The 20,737-nt window shown below is 47.5% G+C and overlaps 1 protein-coding gene across 1 annotated transcript in view; it reads left to right on the top strand.

Moving 5' to 3' along the window:
• MOCOS (molybdenum cofactor sulfurase) overlaps window positions 1-20,737 on the top strand; it is a 57,624-nt gene that overhangs the window by 7,942 nt on the left and 28,945 nt on the right. The window contains exons 3-8 of the mRNA XM_068993820.1: window positions 969-1,035; window positions 2,163-2,807; window positions 6,876-6,952; window positions 9,552-9,751; window positions 15,876-15,992; window positions 17,422-17,883. Coding sequence (XP_068849921.1) covers window positions 969-1,035; window positions 2,163-2,807; window positions 6,876-6,952; window positions 9,552-9,751; window positions 15,876-15,992; window positions 17,422-17,883 — 1,568 coding nt within the window. The remainder of the gene's footprint in view (window positions 1-968; window positions 1,036-2,162; window positions 2,808-6,875; window positions 6,953-9,551; window positions 9,752-15,875; window positions 15,993-17,421; window positions 17,884-20,737) is intronic.

Genomic DNA, 20,737 nt, shown 5'->3' with positions numbered 1-20,737 from the left:
GAGAGACTGGTTCAGGGATACGCGGATAACCTCCAGAAGAAGGGGTCGGTGTCAGGGAGGAGGCCTGGGGTACGAAGGTGCTGCGTTTGGTGGTGGGGTGGCCCTGTGGGACCAGCGCAGAGCAGAGGATGGGACAGTGGGGAACATGCATTCATTCACTCCATCAGTGTTTATCAAACCGCCCTGGTGTTGGGAGCATAGTGCTGTAATGGGAACAAAGTAAATACATTCCCTGCCTTCATGGACTGCGGTCTAGGAGAGACAAGACCTCAATCAAGTGATTCCAAATAAATGTAAAAAAAGAAAAAGTAAAGTAGTGTAACACAGAAATAAAGTAAATTATTAATAGTGTGAAGGGCTGTGACCCAAAGACCCTAGTGCCGGGGGGCTCTGTGTGTGCAGAGTGACCATGAGTGGGCAGTGTAGCTATCAGGGAAAGCTTCTGCAGGAGGGGGCAGATGCTGGAGGAAGAGCAGGAATTCACTCGGAAAAGAGGAGGAGAGGGCATTTCAGGCAGAAGCAGCAGCATGTGCCAGGACCCTGCGGTGGTTTTAGGAACCAGCCCCCAAACAGGGAGGGGAGGAGAGCGGTGGAGATGTGAACAGAGCTGGGTAGGCGCAGTATTCAGTTCACTTCTTCTACCTGGTCGGGGTGTGGGATCTACAAAACAGCTCAAAGGACATGGCCCAGAATCTATCCTGTAGCCCGTGAGGAGGAACTTTGTTTAATGGCTCAACTATTATTATTTTGTCTTGCTTGACTGTTTTTCTGTCTTTCTGCACTTTTTCACTTCTCTGATTAAATTTACTCTTTGGAACTCAGAGAGGCTGGATCATACAGTAGTTTTTTTTTGTTTTTTTTTGTTTTTTGCTTAACTTTTTGAGAAACTGAAGGAGAGGGTATTGGAGGAACACACCAGGAGAAACCATGAGTAGTGACCCTGCGGCTTTGTCTTTGTAATCTTCCAGGTAACCCTCACAGCCAGAACATCAGCAGCAAGCTCACCCATGACACGGTGGAACAGGTGCGGTTCAGGTGAGCAAATCGGGGTGCCCGCCTGCATGGGTGCCTGTGGGTGGATGGACTTCCTACCAGATGCCCACGTCCCACAGAGGTGCTGAGTTGGTTTTGGGAAGACCATGTTCAGCTAAATGGCCACACAAGCACGCTGCTAACCACCGGGTCAGAGGTCAGGAAGGTAAGCGTGAGCAGGTGCAGAGCGAGAGCAGGTGCCATCACGAGTACAGGCAGGCGCCTCTGAGGTATCCAAGCTGTTGTGTGTGGCTCTGGGCTGGTGCCACCATTCCTGGGGGTCAGAGTGACAAGGAGTGACCCTAGTTCCTAAGTCTTGTTTTCGGGGAGAAGAAAAGTGCTTTCTCTGTTTTTTTCCTTTACGTATTTCAGATTTAGACATCTTGTTTTTTCCATTTCTCCCCTCCCTTTTACTAGTATTTGCACATAAAAAATTCTGCAGATAATTTAGGTGGTACCTAAAGATACTTGACTCAACACAATTTCAAATTATTTCCTACTTGAAAGTGACACCTTTTGCTATAGGGTTGCCCATGTTAAAACCAACGTGAAACAAGTTGATGACTTAGAACTTGTTATGACAGAGCCAGACACTAAACCAAGAAGTGGTGTTTTCAGCTGAGTTTAAGGTAGTTGTAGATTTTGTCTTATCCACTTGGGGGTGGGGATTTGGGAGGCTGGGTAATTTTGCCAGTTTGCACCTCTTTGCATCTCTTCCCACAGCTTCCTCTGCCCCTGACCTCACTTCACCATTGTGGCAAAGCCTAACTGTTTTTTTTCCCTCTAGTTATAAAGATAGAGAGGGGGCTTCCCTGATGGCCCAGTGGCAAAGAATCTGCCTACAGTGCAGGAGACACAGAAAATGTGGGTTTGATCCCTGGGTTGGGAAGATTCTCCTGGGGGAGGAAATGGCAACTCACTCCAGTATTCTTGCCTGGAAGCTTCCATAGACAGAGGAGCCTGGCAGGCTGCAGTCCATGGGAGTCTCAAAGAGTCGGGCACGACTGAGTGAGTGAGCACTCACACACACACACGGTGGAGAGACGTCTTATTAAGTAGAAATACAGCTGCCTCTGAGCATTTAACGCGGCCGGTGACCGCGGAGTGGCCTGATGCTGTGCTTTTTCCAGGATCCTGGCGCACTTCCACACCTCCCCGGAGGACTACACGGTGATTTTCACCTCCGGGAGCACGGCTGCTCTTAAGCTGGTGGCAGAGGCTTTCCCGTGGGTGTCCCCAGGCCCGGAGGGCAGCGGCAGCTGCTTCTGTTACCTCACCGACAGCCACACATCCGTGGTGGGCATGAGGAAGGTCACCGCGGCCAGGAACGTCACTTGCATCCCGGTCAGGCCAGAGGACATGTGGTCGGCAGAGAGACAGGACGCGGCTGCGGCCGGGGACCCCGCCGGCCAGCCTCCGCATCTCTTCTGCTACCCGGCTCAGAGTAACTTTTCCGGGACCAGATACCCGCTGTCCTGGATAGGCGAGGTCAAGTCCGGGCGGAGGCGCCCAGCGAGCCGGCCCGGGCAGTGGTTCGTGCTGCTGGACGCGGCCGCCTTCGTGGGCACCTCGCCGCTGGACCTGTCGGTTCACCAGGCCGACTTTGTCCCCCTGTCCTTCTATAAGATCTTTGGCTTCCCCACCGGCCTGGGCGCTCTGCTGGTGAATAACCGTTCGGCTGCTCTGCTGAGGAAAACCTACTTCGGAGGAGGCACGGCCGCTGCGTACCTCGCGGGAGACGACTTCTACGTCCCGAGAGAGTCGGTGGCTGAGAGGTAGCCTGGGGATGGGAGCGGATGCTGAGCGTCAGCATGGCGCGGGCCTGGCGCCTGCCACCTGTAGGACTGTGCAGAGGAGGCGGGGGTTGGCTGGAGCTTCCGCAGCAGGCCTGTGTGGGTCTCTCCACAGCTGTGGGGGAGCAAGGGCCTGCCAGTAAGGGCTGCTAGCAGAAGACATGAAGCCCTTCCAGGGGTAAGGAGGGTCGGCACCAGGCCTTTGCCCACAGCCCTGACATGACGGGAAGCTACTGAGGCAGTGACTTTTTTAAATTATAATTTTTATTTTTTTCAATTATGAAAGTATGATAACTCGGGCTTCCCTGGTGGTTCAGTGGCAAAGAAGCTGCCTGCAAGACAGGAGATGTGGGTTCAATCCCTGGGTCAGGAAAATTCCCTGGAGAAGGAAATGGCAACCCACTCCAGCATGCTTGCCTGTGAAATGCCATGGACAGACACGATAACACAATAATAAGAGACTTGGAAAATATAGAACAAAGTTACATGTAGTTCCACTATATATTGCTCTTATTTTTCTAGGTAGATAAATTAAGATTTTTTAAAGTTGGAGTTTCAATATCAAACTCTCAAAAATTAAATAGAATGAATATACAGGAAAGTAGAAGGATATAGAAGACCTGGAAAGCACTATGAACCAATTCAACAAGCACAGAAACCCACTCCAGTATTCTAGCCTGGAGAATCCCTTGGACAGAGGTGCCTGGCGGGGTATAGTCCATAGGGTCGCAGAGAGTTGGACACGACTGAAGCGACAGCACACAGGCATACGATTTTTGCACAGCTGCTGCTGCTGTTAAGTCACTTCAGTCGTGTCCGACTCTGTGTGACCCCATAGACAGCAGCCCACCAGGCTCCCCCGTCCCTGGGATTCTCCAGGCAAGAACACTGGAGTGGGTTGCCATTTCCTTCTCCAATGCATGAAAGTGAAAAGTGAAAGTGAAGTTGCTCAGTCGTATCCAACTCTTCGCGACCCCATGAACTGAACAGCAGTAGGATACAAATTCTATTCAAGTTCCCATAGACTGTAAACTTGGAGGTACTGGAACATATCCAGGGACATAACACAAGGTGCTGAAGCAGCGATTTAAGAATTTGGTACCATTTGGCACAAGTGTGCACACGTGTTGACAGCACGGCTGTATTTCAGCAGCTAGAATCAGCTCAGCTTGGTATCTGGTCAGCAGGAGGAGTCGGTCAAATGAGAGGCCACCAGATTCAGGAGTGCTGCTAAGAGCAGTCTCTATGAGCACCCTCCACCCTGGGAGGTGGTTACCAGGGAAGTTTGAGGGCTTGTCTGGGGCATGAAGATTGAAGGTATGAGCGGGTGGAAATGGCAGCCGATCCAGGCTTCTGCGGGGGCCAACAGCGGGTGGTGGCCAGGTACCATGAGGTGGGGCCAGGACCTGGTCACTGTGCTGGGGCCTGAGAAGGCCTCAGGGCCTGAATGGGAAGGGGGTTCAGATCCCCCACAGACCCAGGTCAGACTGGAACGTCCTGCAGGAAGGGGCGTGGCCTCGGCAGTAGGGTCATAGCCCAGAGTGTAGGTCTCGGAGCTGGACTGCTGGGAGGTGGCTCCACTGCCACCAGCTGTGGGAATCGGGGCCTGTGATTTGACCTCTGCCCCTCATGTTTGTCCTGTAAAGTGCGTCTCTTAGAGGATACAGTTCTTTAGCACTAATATAGGTTAAAGCACCAAGACTGAGTTGGCATCAATACGTTATGAAGCTATTCGATGTCTCTTTTATTTAGAACTTCTCCATAGATGGGCAGTTCTAAAAACAGGAATGCTAATGTAAAACCTCTTGAATCCAAGTGTGATAACATAGCCTGTAATGTAACCAAGTGAGAAAAGAATGACAGGCACTCCATGTAAATTAAAGGCAGAATGAAATAACAATTGAAATTTTATTAAGCCAATAGGGGCACCTGAAGGTGAGGAGGAACAGGGCTGCTCATTCCAGGCAGGGCGTGGGTGCGGGTGGGCTGCTTCTTACAGTCTGGGTGAATTGCCTTCTAGCAGGTGCTGCACCAAGATTCCCAGATAGCTGAATGTATTTGTTTACCATTAGAAGTCTGATTTGGGTAGTTTCCCTGGTGGTCCTCTGGTTAGGACTTGGTACTTTCACTCTGGTGGCCCGGATTCAATCCCTGGTCAAGGGACTAAGATCCTGCAAGCCATGTGGCCAAAAAAAAAAAAAAAAAAGGCTCATTTTTTCCTTCTAAGCCTAGATTAGCATGCACGAGATTTAATACCCAATCTAAATGTTTCTTGAGCATGTACCTGGACCATGCTCTTTTAACAAAATATTTATGTATTTATTTGTTTGCTTAGCTGCACCGGGTCTTAGTTGTGGCATGTGGGATTTTAGCTCCCTGACCAGGGATAGAACCTGGATTCCCTGCATTGGGAGTGTGGAGTCTTAGCCATTGGACCACCAGGGAAGTCCCATGTTCTTAATCTTTTTCTATTTCATAACCCAATGAAAACATCTTTTGATGGAAACATAAAACCTCCCTTTTCTCCTGACTCTATTAATTTTGGATCAATAAATATTTATTATTGATCAATTAATAGCTGAAGTCATTATTGCCTAATCATGTTTAATTTATTAAAGACTCATATGGTCAATTAATTATTGATTGATTCATTGTTAATTCTGTATGTTTATTAATTACCATTTGTTTTATTAAAAAATTTGCATTGTGGTAATGATATTTTGAGCAACTCTTATCCCTAGAGTATTAAAATACAAAGCACGATATTTCCATTGAAAGCTTCAACTTGCATAATGCTGCTATTTGTCACCACTTCCCTGGTAGCTCAGCTGGTAAAGAATCTGCCTGCAATGCAGGAGACCCTGGTTCAATCCCTGGGTTGGGAAGATCTCCTGGAGAAGGGAATGGCAACCCCCTCTAGTGTTCTTGCCTGGAGAATTCCATGAACAGAGGAGTCTGGCAGGCCCCAGTCCATGGGATGCTTGCTGGAAACTCCTTGCTGTCCCTAGCCTTCCCCTCGCTAATGCAGCAGCTAGGGGCATCTAATCAAAACCCAGGCCCCATCCAGTCACTCTCTCTGCTCAGAGCCCTCCAACCACTCATCTGACCCAGGGTGAAGTTCTCTGACTTGCCCTCTGAGCGCTCCCAGGCCCACTGATCTTGCTGTTCCAACTCTACCTGCTCAGGGCCTATGCTGCACCCCTCCTTGGAATACTGTTTCCCTTTGAAACTGTGAACTTAGCTTCACAAATGAGCAGTCTTGCTTGCTCCCTTACTTTCACCCTGCCTCTGCTTGAGTGATCTTCCTCGGAGAGGACCTGCCCTGACCGTCTCATCTAAAGGAGCCGCCAGCCAGGGCACTTGTCACCCCTGGCTTGCGCTTATTTGGCTTCCCTGTGTGTTTGCTGTTTGTCGTTTCTTATTTCAGTGCCCTTAGAGGGATGGAAGCCCAGTGAAGGCAGGAATCCTACTTGTCATGTTCACCGCTGTATCCTTAGCAACCAGAACAGTGCCTGGCATGCAGTCTGTGGACAATAAAGGTTTGATGAGGATTTTGTCTAAACGAACCATTGAAAAATGTAAATATAGTGAACAACGTGGTAACAGGAAGTTTATTGAGAGCCTTCTAATAACTGTAGTCTTGTAGACTTTGGAATGATAGACTCTTCTTAGGAACCTTGTGGCTACACAATGGATCTTACTGAATCAACGCCCTGTCAAGGGGTGCTGTCTTGGGGTCAAGGGCAGCTTTGTAGGAGCCACAGCACTTGAGGTTTTGTCAAGTCTGAAGTCTTCCGAGGTCCTGACTATCTTTCAGGGCCCCTCATCATCACTGCCAGACATAAGCTGCAGAACAGGTCAAGGCCAGAGGTAGCCTGCGTGTCTTGGTGTGACAGCTGTCTGTCTCGAGGCGGGAAGGGAGACAGCGTATAAGGCCACAGAGGCAAAGTCTCCATAGACCCGAGGCACAAAGCCCTGGTGTCACATACATGAAATGCACATGGAGGCTTTGGTCACAGCTTGACCTTGTCCCTCTCCCCACTGTTGCAGGTTTGAAGATGGCACCATCTCCTTCCTTGACGTGATAGCACTAAAACATGGATTTGATGCCCTAGAGCGCCTCACAGGTCAGTGGACATCTTTTTTTTCCTTTTTGGTTCTACCACATCTTGGTTGTGGCACGTGGGATCTTTAGTTCTGGCATGTTAACGCTTAGTTGCAGCACACAGGATCTAGTTCCCAGACCAGGGATCGAACCTGGGCCCCCTGCACTGGGAGTGTGAAGTCTTAGCCACTGGACCACAGAGAAGTCCCCTCAATGGACACCTCTATGCATGTGGCATTTGCTCCTGTTGCCCATGTCCTTGAAGGGAGCCCTGGCATGGATGGGATCCGGATAAGGAGAGAGTCTGTGTGAGAGATAAGCACCCGGCAGCTCTGCACTGATGCAGGTGGAGCTGATTCTGAACAACTTCCAGAAATGATTGTGCAGCAAGAGTGAGAGACTGGGCCTTTCTCTCTCTCTCTCTCTTTTTTTTTTTTTTGGTGGGTTAAAAGAATGTTTTAAGAGTAGAGACTTTCCAAATCCTGAGATTAGTAACCTCATAGAAGCAGAGGAGCCATCCTTGGTCCCTGCTTATAGATCCTGAGAACTTATAAAGCTCAGTTCGCTGGGTCTTCCCACGGGGGAGGTTTGTGATGAGCCCACTTTGCCCACAAAGGATCTTATACTCAGAGAGATTAGATGCCTTCCCCAGGGCCAGGGAACCTGGGAGGGCTAGGGTTTAAACCCACGCAATCCTAATGCCTTACCCGAGTCCCCAGATGTGGTCTCTGCTGCTGGCCTTTGCAATGACATGTGCTTTCTTTCCTGACAAGAGCTTGGGGTGCGTGAGCAGGTGGGGGCATTCCCTGTAGTCTGACACACAGATGGGTGCACATCCAATCTTGTGGGGTTGACATGGGGTACAGGCTGGAAGCAGCTCTGTCTGGTGAGCCGGGCCTCTACCCTCCTGCTATGCCCCTGTAGCTCCTTTCAGAGGCTGAGCTTCCAGGACGGGGCAGCACGGCTTGTCCTGTCCAGATGAGGATGGGGTTGTGGTGAACTTGACACACCACAAGGGACTTGGCTTGGTAGTTAGGCAGCCCTTTCTCTCTCTGTCTCTCTCTCGTCAAAATAATGTAACCCTTAGGTCCCCAGCCTAATCCCAGCACTGCAAACATACAGGACTTGTGGAAGGGTCATCCTGACAGTAATGCAGGCTGGTGAGTGGGCATCACCCAGACAAAGCAGAGACTGTGAAAACAGACATTGAGAAACAGGCACTTTTTCAAGGAAAGATCCTAACAAGGTGTCCGAACCACAAGTGACAGAGTCTGACAGGGCTGGGGTACCTCTGAAAGCAGGTTGACAGTGTCAGCTCCACAATTAGGCAGACCCTGATTTTTCCTTAGTTAATTGCTCTTTTTTAGAAAAAATTGTGGTAAAATCTATGTAATATAAATGGCGCTTAGCCATTTTAAAGTGTATACACTTCAGTATACATTAAGTGTATTCACATTATAGAGCAGTCATTGCCACTATCCATATCCGGGACTTTTTAATCATCCCAAATTTAAAAAACAATATCTCCCCAATTTCCCCTCTCCAACCCATAGTATGTCTATTCTTTCTATTTCTATGAATTTGCCTGTTTTAGGCACCATACATAAAAGACATAATACAATATTTGTCCTTTTGTGTCTGACTTATTTTACTTAGCATAATGTTTTCAGAGTTTACCCATGGTAAAACAAGTATTCTTAGCTGCTTTGTATAGTATTAAACACTCACAATTTGTATGATTTAAACACTTACAAAAAAACAGCAAGACAGAAGTATGTTTGAAGACAGAATTACACATTTTTGCAGTCTGTTACAAAAGGGTCTCAATTAGCTGAATGCTTAAGTAACATTTGTTTTTTTATTTTGAAAAGGAAGATGATAGCAGTTCCTATGGGAAAATTCCACAGAAGCAGTAGTGGTAAACTGTCATTCAGTACCAATGACCTAAACATTTACTGTGTGGGCAGTACCATACTCTGTTTACAAGTAGAGTAAGTTCCCTACATGTGAGCCTTCAAACTGCGAACTTTCAAAGATTCGAACATGCGTTCTCCTGTCTAGTCACCTAAGTTCGTTCACGTGTCTGGCGTATGTTTTCATGTGCGTGCATCCTCTCCAGGTGGTTGTACTTTTGTGTACCGTACTGTATAATACGGTATAGAGTGTGATGGTACTTTTGTGTACTGTACTGTATAATACGGTATAGAGTGTGATGGTACAGTGTCTTTATTTCAAGACCAGGATGTCTGGAAACAGAAGTAAAGGCAGCAGTGATGGAGCTGGCACTACTGTCCTTTTCAAGGTGCTGTACTGTAAGATTAAAAATGTTTTCTTTTTGTGTCTGTTTTTCACATATTACTTGTGTGAAAAGTATTAAAAACCTGTGCAGGTACAGTACTATATAGCCGATCATAGGCTGCCTCTGTTGGATGTATGAACAAATTGGACTTACAGACGCACTCCTGGAATGGAACTCATTTGTATGTAGAGGACTTACTGTGTGTAACGTCATTAATACGAGGTCCAAGTTCGCCAGTTATAATGATCTCGTTTTCTTAAAACTGAGACTGACTTTTCCATCACGTTCATGCTTCCCTTTCACCCCCGTTCGCTGCTCTGAGGTGGGATGGAGAGCATCCGGCAGCACACGTTTACCCTGGCTCAGTACACCTACGCTGCCTTGTCTTCCCTGCGGTACCCCAACGGAGCCCCTGTCGTGCAGATTTACAGTGACTCTGAGTTCAGCAGCCCGGAGGTGCAGGGTCCCGTCATCAGCTTCAACGTGCTCGATGACCACAGGAACATCGTTGGTTACTCCCAGGTGGGTTTTTCTTTTCATCCTGCTAACCTGTTCATATCAGCATCACTCTTGTCTGGAATTCTGTAGCCCTGAAATTTGAGGACAAGGCCTCTGGGCCCTTTGCAATAGTCATGAGGAATCCTGTGTCCTGTTGGAGAGGCCACTAGTCCCTCCTTAGAAGCTCTGCACTCTCATTGACATGCAGTTCTAACAAGCATGGGCTATTTAGTTCTTCAGCCTACTTTATTCAGCCACAGGTGGTCAATTTCAAATGGGGAGAGACCAAGTTTCTGATGGCAGTGGCAGGGGACAGCTGACAGCTTGCCAGCAAGGGAAGACACCCTAACATAGTGTAGGCAGAGCAACCTGTCTGAGGTCATTTCACATACCAGCAGCTTGGTAGCCCCACCATTACATCAGACCGTGTCGCAGTGGCACACAAAATCCTGGGCCTCTTACCACTGTTTGTTTGCATGTTGCTTGAAACTCATCACTCTTTTTTTTTTATGACAAGTAGAAATGATGTCCTTAGTAGCACAAAAGCCCTTGTTTCTGCTGTAGTTCATTATACTAAGTTCAAAGTATTTGGTAGGCTGGTTATAAAATAGTTTCTGCAGATATACCCTTTGTATGCATTTTCTCAAGAAAACACTGCAGGTAGTGGTTTTCAGGTTGGGAACTGCTTGGATCCCTGTGATACTGAATAAGCTGGTCACTGCCCAGTACATTAAAAAACCTAGAGTCACACTGAACACCCAGACATGGCAGTGGGTGGTCACCAGATGGGCTGTGACAGATTGGGCCTGGGGAGCCCAAGGCCCTTCCCAGAGCCCAGGTTTCTAGAACTGCTGTGAGGAGCGATTTGATCATCACATCAGTTTGGAAGATGCTGCTTATCATCCCTTGAAAGCCACTCTTTCCATACACCTATGTTAAATCCAGAGTTTCTCAGATGGAATTCATTTCTCAAGGGATCCTGTCCCTGCCTCCCATGAACTTTCTTTTTTCAAGGAAAAAAAATTTTTTTTTGGAAGATCCATAAACTTTCTGAGGACAAACTTAAGAACTGTTTTCTGGAAGAAATGTTGGTTCTCACTGGTGTCCAGGGACCAATACTCTACAATCATTAGTTGTCTCTTGGGTGAGATTATTGTGAAAATATTGCCCCCCCCACCCCCCACCCCTCACTTGCACCGCAGCAGAAGCAGCCCAGCATCATTCAGAAGCAGGCAATTTTAAATGCTTTTGAGGGGTGGTGTAAAACACATTGGGGCCAAAGGTTTGCCTTCTCAAATACGTTTTTCTGGGTAATTGGTACAATAAGTTTCCTTCTTGAATCTAAAATAAGTGTATTTTTGAGGGGTGTGGAGGAGGGCAGGCTGATGACTCTGAAATGTGGTGTGGCAAGCATAATGCTGAATTCAGGTTGGGCTGCTCATCATTTAAAAGTCAATGAAGCGGGGGCACATGTCAGTAGAAGGGAAAGCTATTGAGTCAGAAAAGCCGAAATCTAGGGAGATGGTGGACTCATGCCTGGAGAGTAACTCCAAAGATTCTGCTCAGTCATGACAATTTTTAGCAGGAAAATGGGAGAAAAAAACAAGTTAATCATTAAGGTAAGAGGTCAGGTTCTTTGTCATTTCTCATTGTGTGTAGACCCACTGATGTCTCCTGATCTTCTTTTGGAGATTTGTCTGGCCTGCGTGGTCCACCTGCAGATTTGCCAAGAGGAGCTGGGGGTATAGAGTCAGTCATTCTTTAACTGTGTAATTCTTCATTCTTACTCCTTTTAATCCTGAAAAGGGATCAAGTGGTTAGGCCAGGCATTGTGTACATTCAGTAGAGCGTAAGTCAGGAGTTAAGTTAAATGTTACTTTGTGATCCCATTTTTATAATTAAGGTCTGAGGAAAACAGAGATGAACAAATTGAAGAGGGGCAAAAGAGCTGCTTACAAATTCCCACTCTCAGGGATCATTCCACATCTATGGGAATAGGGATGAAAGTCTGTCTTCTGTAACTGTTTCACACTGAGGAAGGGTGTCTCAGTCTTAGAGTGAAAGATGTCCACGTGGGTGGACATCTCTTTGGTGACCATTTTAGTTGCCAGCTTGTCTATGTGGGCAGACCAAGCTACAGTTATTCTAATGCCGACAAAGGTATAGGTTATTATGAGCAGAAGTGTTAATTCCAATTCTTTCATCAAACACTGAGTCTGGGACTGTCCTACTTGTTGACTGCTTGAGCCTGGTCTTTTGTGACTCTTGGAGGCTTGGGAGATTTCAGTTTTTGCTGCAAACAAGAGGCAGGGGACATAGAGGAGCCTTTGTACTTGGGTTGGGGTGGGGAATCAGTTCCAGGCAGAATGGTGAAAGAATCACCCATTTGCCCAGAGAAGCAAAGAGGAAGATCTCCCCAAGAAGGAGCTGCCCATCTTGGTGTCTACCTGACTTCACTGGGACGCTCATTCCCTGAGGTCTCACACAGGGGTTTCTCCCTTGTGCGTCTGTAGAGGAAGCTCATCCCATGAGTGGAGGTCATGGCTGGGGCATGGCCGGCTGTGTCAGCTCAGGAGAACCCTGGGTTTGCCTGGTCTTTGTCACATGTGGGGATTCCACAGAGATTTGGAGGGTCTTAGGAAACATTACATGGCAGCATGGCTGGGTCTGGTTGTCTCTTTTTCAGGGGATTTGTGAAGGAATTGAGCCTTCTGTGAGAAGCTTTTGGGTACCTGTTTTTGATATCCAGGCCTCCTCATTTCAGTGATGCCTCATTGAATGGCATCAGTGACTCATGGACATGAGTTTGAGCAAGCTCTGAGAGCTGGTAATGGACAGGGAAGCCTGGCATGCTGCAACTCATAGGGTCGCAGAGAGTCAGACATGACTGAGCGACTGAACAAACACAGGCACCTCCTCATTTCATTTTCCCCTTGGTGGAAGTCAGTCTACACAGTTTTTAAGTGGGCCGGTTCAGAGTCAGGCTGCCTTGCACTGGCTCTCTGAGCTTGGGTGAGGTAATGTAAGCTCCCCAAGTCTCTGTGAAATGGGATAAGAATGTACCCTGATGACGGTTTGTCATGAGGATTGAATGAGATACAATATATAGCTCCTTAGTGTCGGGCTGGCATGAAGCAAGTGCCCCATTGTACTCTGAATATAGCTCTCATCCTGTTCCAGCAGCCAGTTCCTTCACCTGGCTGGGCATTGGCCAAGCCTCTGTGGGATTCCAAAGGTTTCAGGGTGAGAAAAGATGAAGTTGTGATGAGAAAGTAGAATGAAGGGCAACTGTGGCCAAAACAGCCTCTTCCACCCACATGCTCTTCTAAGTGGGGCCCCTGTCTTTTTCCCTTGAACCCTGGTGGGTCTGTGACTCACTCATATTCAACGGCACGCCTCCAAAGGTGACACTGCTTGGCTTTGGAGGCTAGGCCAGAAAAGCCCGTGCAGTGTCAGCATTGCTTCCTGGGGCATTCACTGTTGCAGCCTCAAGTTACTGTGGAAGGAGGCATACCCTCAGCAGCCCTGCTGTGAGGAAGTCAGAAGCAAGCATGCTGGTGACTGTCCTGGTTTGAGCGAGGCCAGACCCGGGAATTCTAACCCCAGGCATGTCACTCCCAGCCCCCAGACATGTCACTCCCAGCCTTCTAGTCTTGCCAAATGAGATCAGCCATCTCTGGGCCCTTTCTGAATATCTGACCCCCTGTAGCCATGAGCACAATACAATGGTGGTTGTTTTATGCCACAATGTCTGGGTGGCTCATTTTGTGGCTGTGGTAGCTGGAATAGTGCATATCTGGGAGAGGGGTGAGTGTGGGAGACTTATAATTCAGCTTGGCGGGAGCTGGGGTTGGGGAGGGAGGTGCTTTCCTAGGGGCTGTCCCTTGAGTGGAGGTCACCTGACCCTGGAGGTGGAGTTGGCCAGACCCAGTGGGGCCGCCAGGCCTCACCACAGACAGCAGGAAATCCCTGGGTTTCATCAGCAGAAGTGGCTTCTTCACACTCTGACAGTCCAGGGGTGATGGCTAAAGTGCCGACGGTGTGTCTCTGCAAAGGCGTGTGGGAGGCACCGCTGTTGTGCCCGCCCAGCAGGGCAGCATGCGGACCCTGTGCGTGGTGACCTGTGTCTGACATGTTCTTCCCAGGAAGGAAAGTCTCCAAGCCTTCCCCAGCTGGGCAGTTGTGTTTGTTTCCTCAAGTGCAATTAGAGGACTTCCATGAGTTTAGCCTGAGTCACCAGGGCGAAGGACCCTCACTGGGCCCCCAGGCCTTTCGGGGAATGGAACCCGGGACCCATAAACAGAGGACCTGGCACAAACATCCCTCGTGCCAGCTCACCTTTGAGCCTTGTGAGCAAGAATCACCTGTCCAGCTTCCAGAGGAGAAGAAAAAGACTTGGAACTTCTGGATTGAATTGCAGTTCTGTGATGGAACCCAAAGTCTAGGATATTATGAAAAGCAAATTGGTAACATGCGGTGTCAACACAGTAATGTTTGCAGTCTGGGCTGGGAGCCGAGGCAGGGCTCCTGTGAGTGGTAGCTCTGCTAAGGCCCACTCTGGGATCAGGGCAGATGGTCCTGCTCTGTCTTGCCTAAGGGCACTGAGGAGCTGCCCCATGTCCCAGCCACACTCAGATTTAATTCTTGTGAATCTCACTTGAAACCTGTGGGGTCTTTTTTTCAAAAATTAATTCCTTAAAATTCTTTTTTTTAACAAGTGAGATCAAATTGATGTATAACATTGTGTTAGTTTTAGGTGTACCACACAGTAACTCTATATATGTATACACTGGGAAATGATTTCTACAAGTTTAGTTAACATCTATCATCACACATGGTTATAAAAATTTTTTTTCTTGTGACGACAACTTTTAAGATTTACTCTCTTAGCAATTTTCAAGTATATAATACATTATTGTTAACTATAGTCACCATGCTGTATGTTATAACCCCAGGACTTCTATCTGTACATAAGATAGATATCTATCTTGTATCTTTTGACTGCCTTCACCACACCCCACCCTCCCTTACCCCTGGCAATCACTGATCTGTTCTCAAAATTTTCATTTGGTTCCATGTGTGTGATCATACAGTATTTGTCTTTGTCTGACTTAGCTCTTCGCATATTTCATTATGACTGAGCAAAATGCCAAGGGCCATCCTTGTTACAAATGGCAGGATTTCCTTTTTTTTAAATAGCTGAACAATATTTCACTGTGTGTTTAAACACATCACATTTTCTTTATCCATTAATCCTTTGATGGATGCTTAAATTGTTTTCATGTCGGCAGTAAACATGGGGGTACAGATCTCTTTTCAGGACAATGATTTCATTTCCTTCAGGTAAATATAGCAATTAGTTCTACTTTAAATTTTTTGAAGGATTCCTGTACAGTTTTCCATAGTTGCTGTGCCCATTACCACCAACAGTGAACCAGGGTTCCCTTTTCTCCATGTTCTCCCCAACTCTTGTCATTTGTTGTCTTTCTGGTGATACCCTTTCTAACAGGTGTGACATTACATGCTAGATACTAGATATTTGAGAGGTGGTATCTTATTTTAGTTTTAACTTAGATTTTGCTAATGACTAGTGATGTTGAGCATGTGTTCATGCACCTGTTGGCATTTGTATGGAAAATTTTACTTCTTTGGAAAAATGTCTATACAGATTTTCGGTTCATTTAAGAAATCAGATTATTTTAAATGTGAGCTCTCAACTTGGAATTTGGTGTAATAATTTTTCACTTTTCGCAGGCATATATCTATTACCCAACTGGATAAGCTTTAATTATCAGTAGTATTTTATAAAATGTATTTAGAAAACCCACGATGGATCATAACACTTTAGAGAAAAATTCCGAGTTCATATTTTTTTTCTTTTTTTTTTTTATTGGTTCCATGCATTATTTTCTTTTTTTTCTTTTTCTTTTCTTTTCTTTTATTTATTTATTTATTTTTTTAATTTTAAAATCTTTAATTCTTACATGTGTTCCCAAACATGAACCCCCCTCCCACCTCCGAGCTCATATTTTCATTTTACTGTTAGGAAAGAGAGACCCAAATATGGAACCTGAAACTCTTCAGTCCAGGCAGTCAGAGTAAAACTGGACACTCCTAACCCTAGTTCTGTGTCATATGAAACCCACAGGTGGATAAAATGGCCAGCCTTCACAACATCCACGTGCGAACCGGCTGCTTCTGTAACACCGGGGCCTGCCAGAGGCACCTGGGGATAAGCGATGAGATGGTGAAGAAGCATCTTCAGGTTGGTACTGGACCCTGTGGCCCGAACGCTGCCAGTAAGACCCAATGCTAATGCCTCATCTTCACCAGAGGCTGGACCCGTGTCTGGAGTGGGGGCTGGTCTTCGGGTTCATTTCTCTGAGCCCACCCTGTGAACGTGCAAAGAAAAAAGGGTCAACAAAATTAGAAAATGCTTCAAGATAGTGACTCCATGCCAGGCATTTTTTAGTTTGAGGGCAAAAATTTAAAGGCAGTAGAGGACTTTTTTTTTTAAATTCAGAAGATGACTTTTAACAGGGGACAAGCCAATGTGAAAATGTGCTCCTTAACTAGTTTAGTCCTGCCAGAGTGAAATCTGCAAGCTAAGAAGTCGCTCATCCTTCGGCAGAGTGAGGAGAGGAACTTTTCCAGCAGGCATTCTGCATTTCTCAGGTCCCCACCCTTCCTGCCACTTCCCTGAGTTGAGGTTTGTCACTTCAAGGTACATTTTAGTTTGAACCATTTCATAAGACTAGTTCGAGTGGCAGAAGGCCTTATTTATATCAGAATAGTTTATAAATTGTTTCTTTTGGCTGCCGCTAAGTAATGAATATATTAGATCCCAACCAACCATGAGCTGTGTTCTGCTTAAAAAGAGAGAGGGAGTCTTAGAACACAGATGAAGGCAATTTCAGGTATGTTACTGAACCTGAGGAATGCCGTGGACCCAGCTCTTTGGGTATCTGACTTGGGGTTCGGCTCTGGGGTGGTAGGCCGCCGGAGCAGCGATCAATGCCAGGCAGCACGGCTTGGAGAGGCTTGGAGAGGCTTGGGGACTTCTTGCTTTTCTTTCCCCACCTCCCGGCCAGGCACTTAGTGCTGCCTTTGGATTTCATTATGGGCTTGGGCCAGTCATTGCTTGGGGCAGCATCTCTGTCTTGCTCTTTTGTCAAAAGGCAGCTGCAAAGGATACAGGCCTCCCTTTGATCCCGAGAGAGTCTAAAAGGCATGGCCAGCAAGCTCTCCTCCCCCTTCAGCCCTGGGTAGACCAAGAAGCTGATCCATCTGTGCTTCTGAAACTTCAGTCTGTCTTTTGCTGCCGCTGTGGGTCAGCATTGTGTATATGGCTCTGGTAAATGCTTTACGTGAACAATTGCTTTTAAACTTTTTTTAAAAATTATTTATTTATTTATATTGAAATATAGTTGGTGTACAATGTTGTGTCTTTTAAACTTTTTAATGGCCCCATGGGATTGGTATAGATCCCCACTCACAGTGAGCCACGTGATGCCGGACGGGGAGTCAGGGCCCTGGGTTTGTGGAACTGTGCCTGAGGCACGCAGCTCTTCTTAGTGTTGCAGTTCTGTTTTCCTGGATTAATTTTATCTTCTAGTATCAACAAACGTTGTTTTACAGAATGGTTTCTGGTCCATCGTGAGGACCACTCTGGCTGACTTGTTTCTTTCTCCTAGGCTGGTCATGTCTGCGGAGATGATGTGGACCTCATAGATGGGCAGACGACGGGCTGTGTGAGGATTTCTTTTGGATACATGTCTACGCTTGAGGATGCCCAGGCCTTCCTCAGGTTCATCATAGCAACCCGACTGCGCCCGTCTCATGGCCAGCCTCTCCCTCTGGCCACCCCGGGGGAGGCTGGAGCCCCGCCCGGAGACAGTGAGGCTGAGAACGCCGTGCCTGCCACCCGGGTCAGAGGTAGCCCCTCACCTCAGCAAGACGCTTCCCCACACTCCGGGGTTTGGAACAACTCGCCCACCGCTTTCAATGCAGAGGATCTGTGTCCACCCCTGCTGGAGGCCACCGGACCCCAGCAGACCACTTTAGAGAAAGCTGCTGACGTCCCAGATGGGGACCTCAGGTCACACGTCGTCACCAACCTTTACCTCTACCCAATCAAGTCCTGTGCGGCATTTGAGGTAAGGGTTTCAGTGGCAGCTAAAGAGATTGCTTCTTTTGTGTTTATTTTATAATATTTTTTGATAAAGTAAAGAAAAAAAGCTCAGGAAGTGAAGGGAAGCATGCAGAAAATCAAAACTTCAGTACCTGCAGCACACAGGCTCAGTGGTTGCAGTTCCCAGGCTCTGGAGCACAGACTCAGTAGTTGTGACCCATGGGCTTAGTGGCTTTGCAGCATGTGGGATTTTCTCGGACCAGGGATCAAACCCGTGTACCCCAGGTTGGTAGCAGATTCTTATCCACTGCTCCACCAGAGAAGTCCTCATTCTGTCTGTCTTGGTTTGAGCTGACTTTTGACCATGACTCTGCTAACGGGAATCCCCGAGAGGACCCTGTTTCTGGGTGTGACTGCCTAGTTACTGTTGATAGTTATGGATGTAACTTTCATGCAGAAGCATTTTACATACTTTGGTTCATTTGATCATCAAAACAATAATATGAGGTGCTAGGTAATATCATCCCTATTGTATAGATATGGAGCCTAGGGGCTATTGAGGTTAAGCACTCTGCCCAGGTCATGACCCCCTAATAAATGATAGGGAAAGGATTTGAACCCGGGTCTACTAACTCCTTGGGTCCACACTGTCCTGAGTCTGTCTGCTTAGCTCTCCCTGTGGAGGTGAACTACATAATGTCTGCAAACAGGCTGGCTTGGCAGTGACCCTACCTGGGAGACGGGAGTGCTTGCCTTGGTTGGCCAGCTGGCCCCGACCCCTCCTGCAGTGGCCAAACTTCCTATAAGACTGTCTTTCTATATGTGTGTGTCCCAAGTCCCAGGTGAGGTCCCACCCTCCTGAGCCTCTGGGATCACAGGCTCCCTAGCTCCTCATTGGCTAGTCCATGCTGAAGGAGATTGTCCTCCAGTCTGAGACCATGAACAAGCAAGTTCTTCTCCACTCCTGAATGCAGGCAGGTGAGGAGTATCAGGACTGTATTTTCTCAGATGAGTCATGTCCTGTAGAATAGCCGTGCTGCACACAGAAACACAGCAGGAATCAGTGACCCATTTTACAGATGAAGACACTGAGACTCAGTAAGGTTTCATATTTTGCTAAAAGTCTTCCGTCCGTCTGCTCATTCAGAAACTATACACTGAGTGCTTGCCACCTGCTGGGCCTGTACCTGTGTGCAGTGATGAACAAAATGGAAATGATTCCTTCCCCCAGGGAGGGCAGTATCTCAGGAGGGAAGCAGACACTTTACAACACACATACACACATCTATCTCTCTCTCTGTCTGTCTACCTATCATTTATCTGGCTATCCATTCACAGCCATGATTTCACACTGATATCTCCAATTCCAATCCAACACCACAGGGTTTATTTAGCCATCCCCTGCGCTTGTAAATCCTGTGAGAAACCTGGCTCCCATTGCCCTCAGTGAATACTTATTTGCTCAAATCCTTCCGTAACCCAGCCCCCAGCTGCGACAGCTAAAAAGCTTACCCTTCACATGCCAACACAGACATGGTGGCTGAAAGCTTGCCCCTGACAAAGAGGAAGAAGGAAGATGGAAGCCAGTAAATTCAATGTTTAGGTGGCAAATCAAAGGATAGACAATGATAGACATGTTCCAACAAGTGGGTGTAAGGAACAGTGACGGGCCCGAGACTTTGCCCTCCTAGCAAGCTCACAACCCAACCTGCCTCAGTGTCTTGGATGCGACAAGAGACATGAGATTCCATGGGGCTTCCCTGGTGGTCCAGAGGTGAAGACTCTGCATTTCCAAAGCGGGGGATGCAGCTTTAGGATCTCGCATGCTGGGGGGCGGGGGAAGATGAGATTCTTGGGTCAGAGATAAAAGGCTGTTACTCACAGCCTGCAGGTAGCAAGAGCTTCATGTTTGTGTTGCTTTTCTTTCCCCCCAAGCCCCAAGAAAGGGTCCAGAGGGGCCCAGGTGGATGTTCTGCTCATATTTGGGAGCCCCCTAACTCAGGAAACCTCTTTCATAATAGGATGCCAGCCCAGCTGTGTAGTCCTCAATCAGGGAGGAGCTGATATGTTTGTGATACTGGGCTGTGAGCAAACTTGCCCTCTACTCCAGAGGGTTGTTCACTATACAGACATCCTCGACAGGAGAGTCTGGAACAGAGGACAGTTTGTGCTTCTGCTTGTTAAAACAGACATGCAGAAATGAAAGATCCATGGAGAAATGCCACCCAATAATAGATTGTCTTCTAAAAAGTTATTTGTAATTCAAAACATGTTTTCCGAAAGAAATAGTGACTTAGCGGTGGATTCTGATATTGCTGAACTCAAGGGTTCTGCCAGCAGGAGCAGCCATGGTCTGTGGGGAGAGGATGTCTGATACACAAGGCAAGTGAAGGGCAGAGTAAAGGGATTGACATCTGTGGGCCACCTGTTACATTCAGTTGCTTTACATTTTATGCACTGTTTCGGTTGTCACCTAATCCAACGACAATAATGTCCATTTGATATAATACATGACAGAGCCAAGGCTCAGGAGGGTGGTAAGTTGTCCAAAGCCGCTAACTGTCGGAGGTGAGATGTAAGCGCCAGGCTTGTCAGTCCTCAAAGTGCCGACCCCACCCCACCCCCCGCTGCACCGCGTTTCTGCTTCTTGGGTACAGGGCTCCCCTGGCTGGAGGAGCAGTTTCCCTTCACATTGTCCCTCCTAGAGATCTGCGCCGTGCTCACCCCAGGCCGGAAGCTCCTCTCCTTCACTTCCTCCCCCTGAAGCCTCTGTCTTCACTGAGGTCCCTCCCTCGAGGACCCACCCCAAAGTGCCCCCAATTAAATATTCTTCCCTTTCATCATTACCCCCACTGGAAGTTTTCAGACTCCTTTGGGTG

This window comes from Capricornis sumatraensis, chromosome 21 (genome assembly GCF_032405125.1).
Source record: "Capricornis sumatraensis isolate serow.1 chromosome 21, serow.2, whole genome shotgun sequence".
Lineage (NCBI taxonomy): Eukaryota > Metazoa > Chordata > Mammalia > Artiodactyla > Bovidae > Capricornis > Capricornis sumatraensis.
This window is presented reverse-complemented; position numbering and strand designations above follow the sequence as displayed.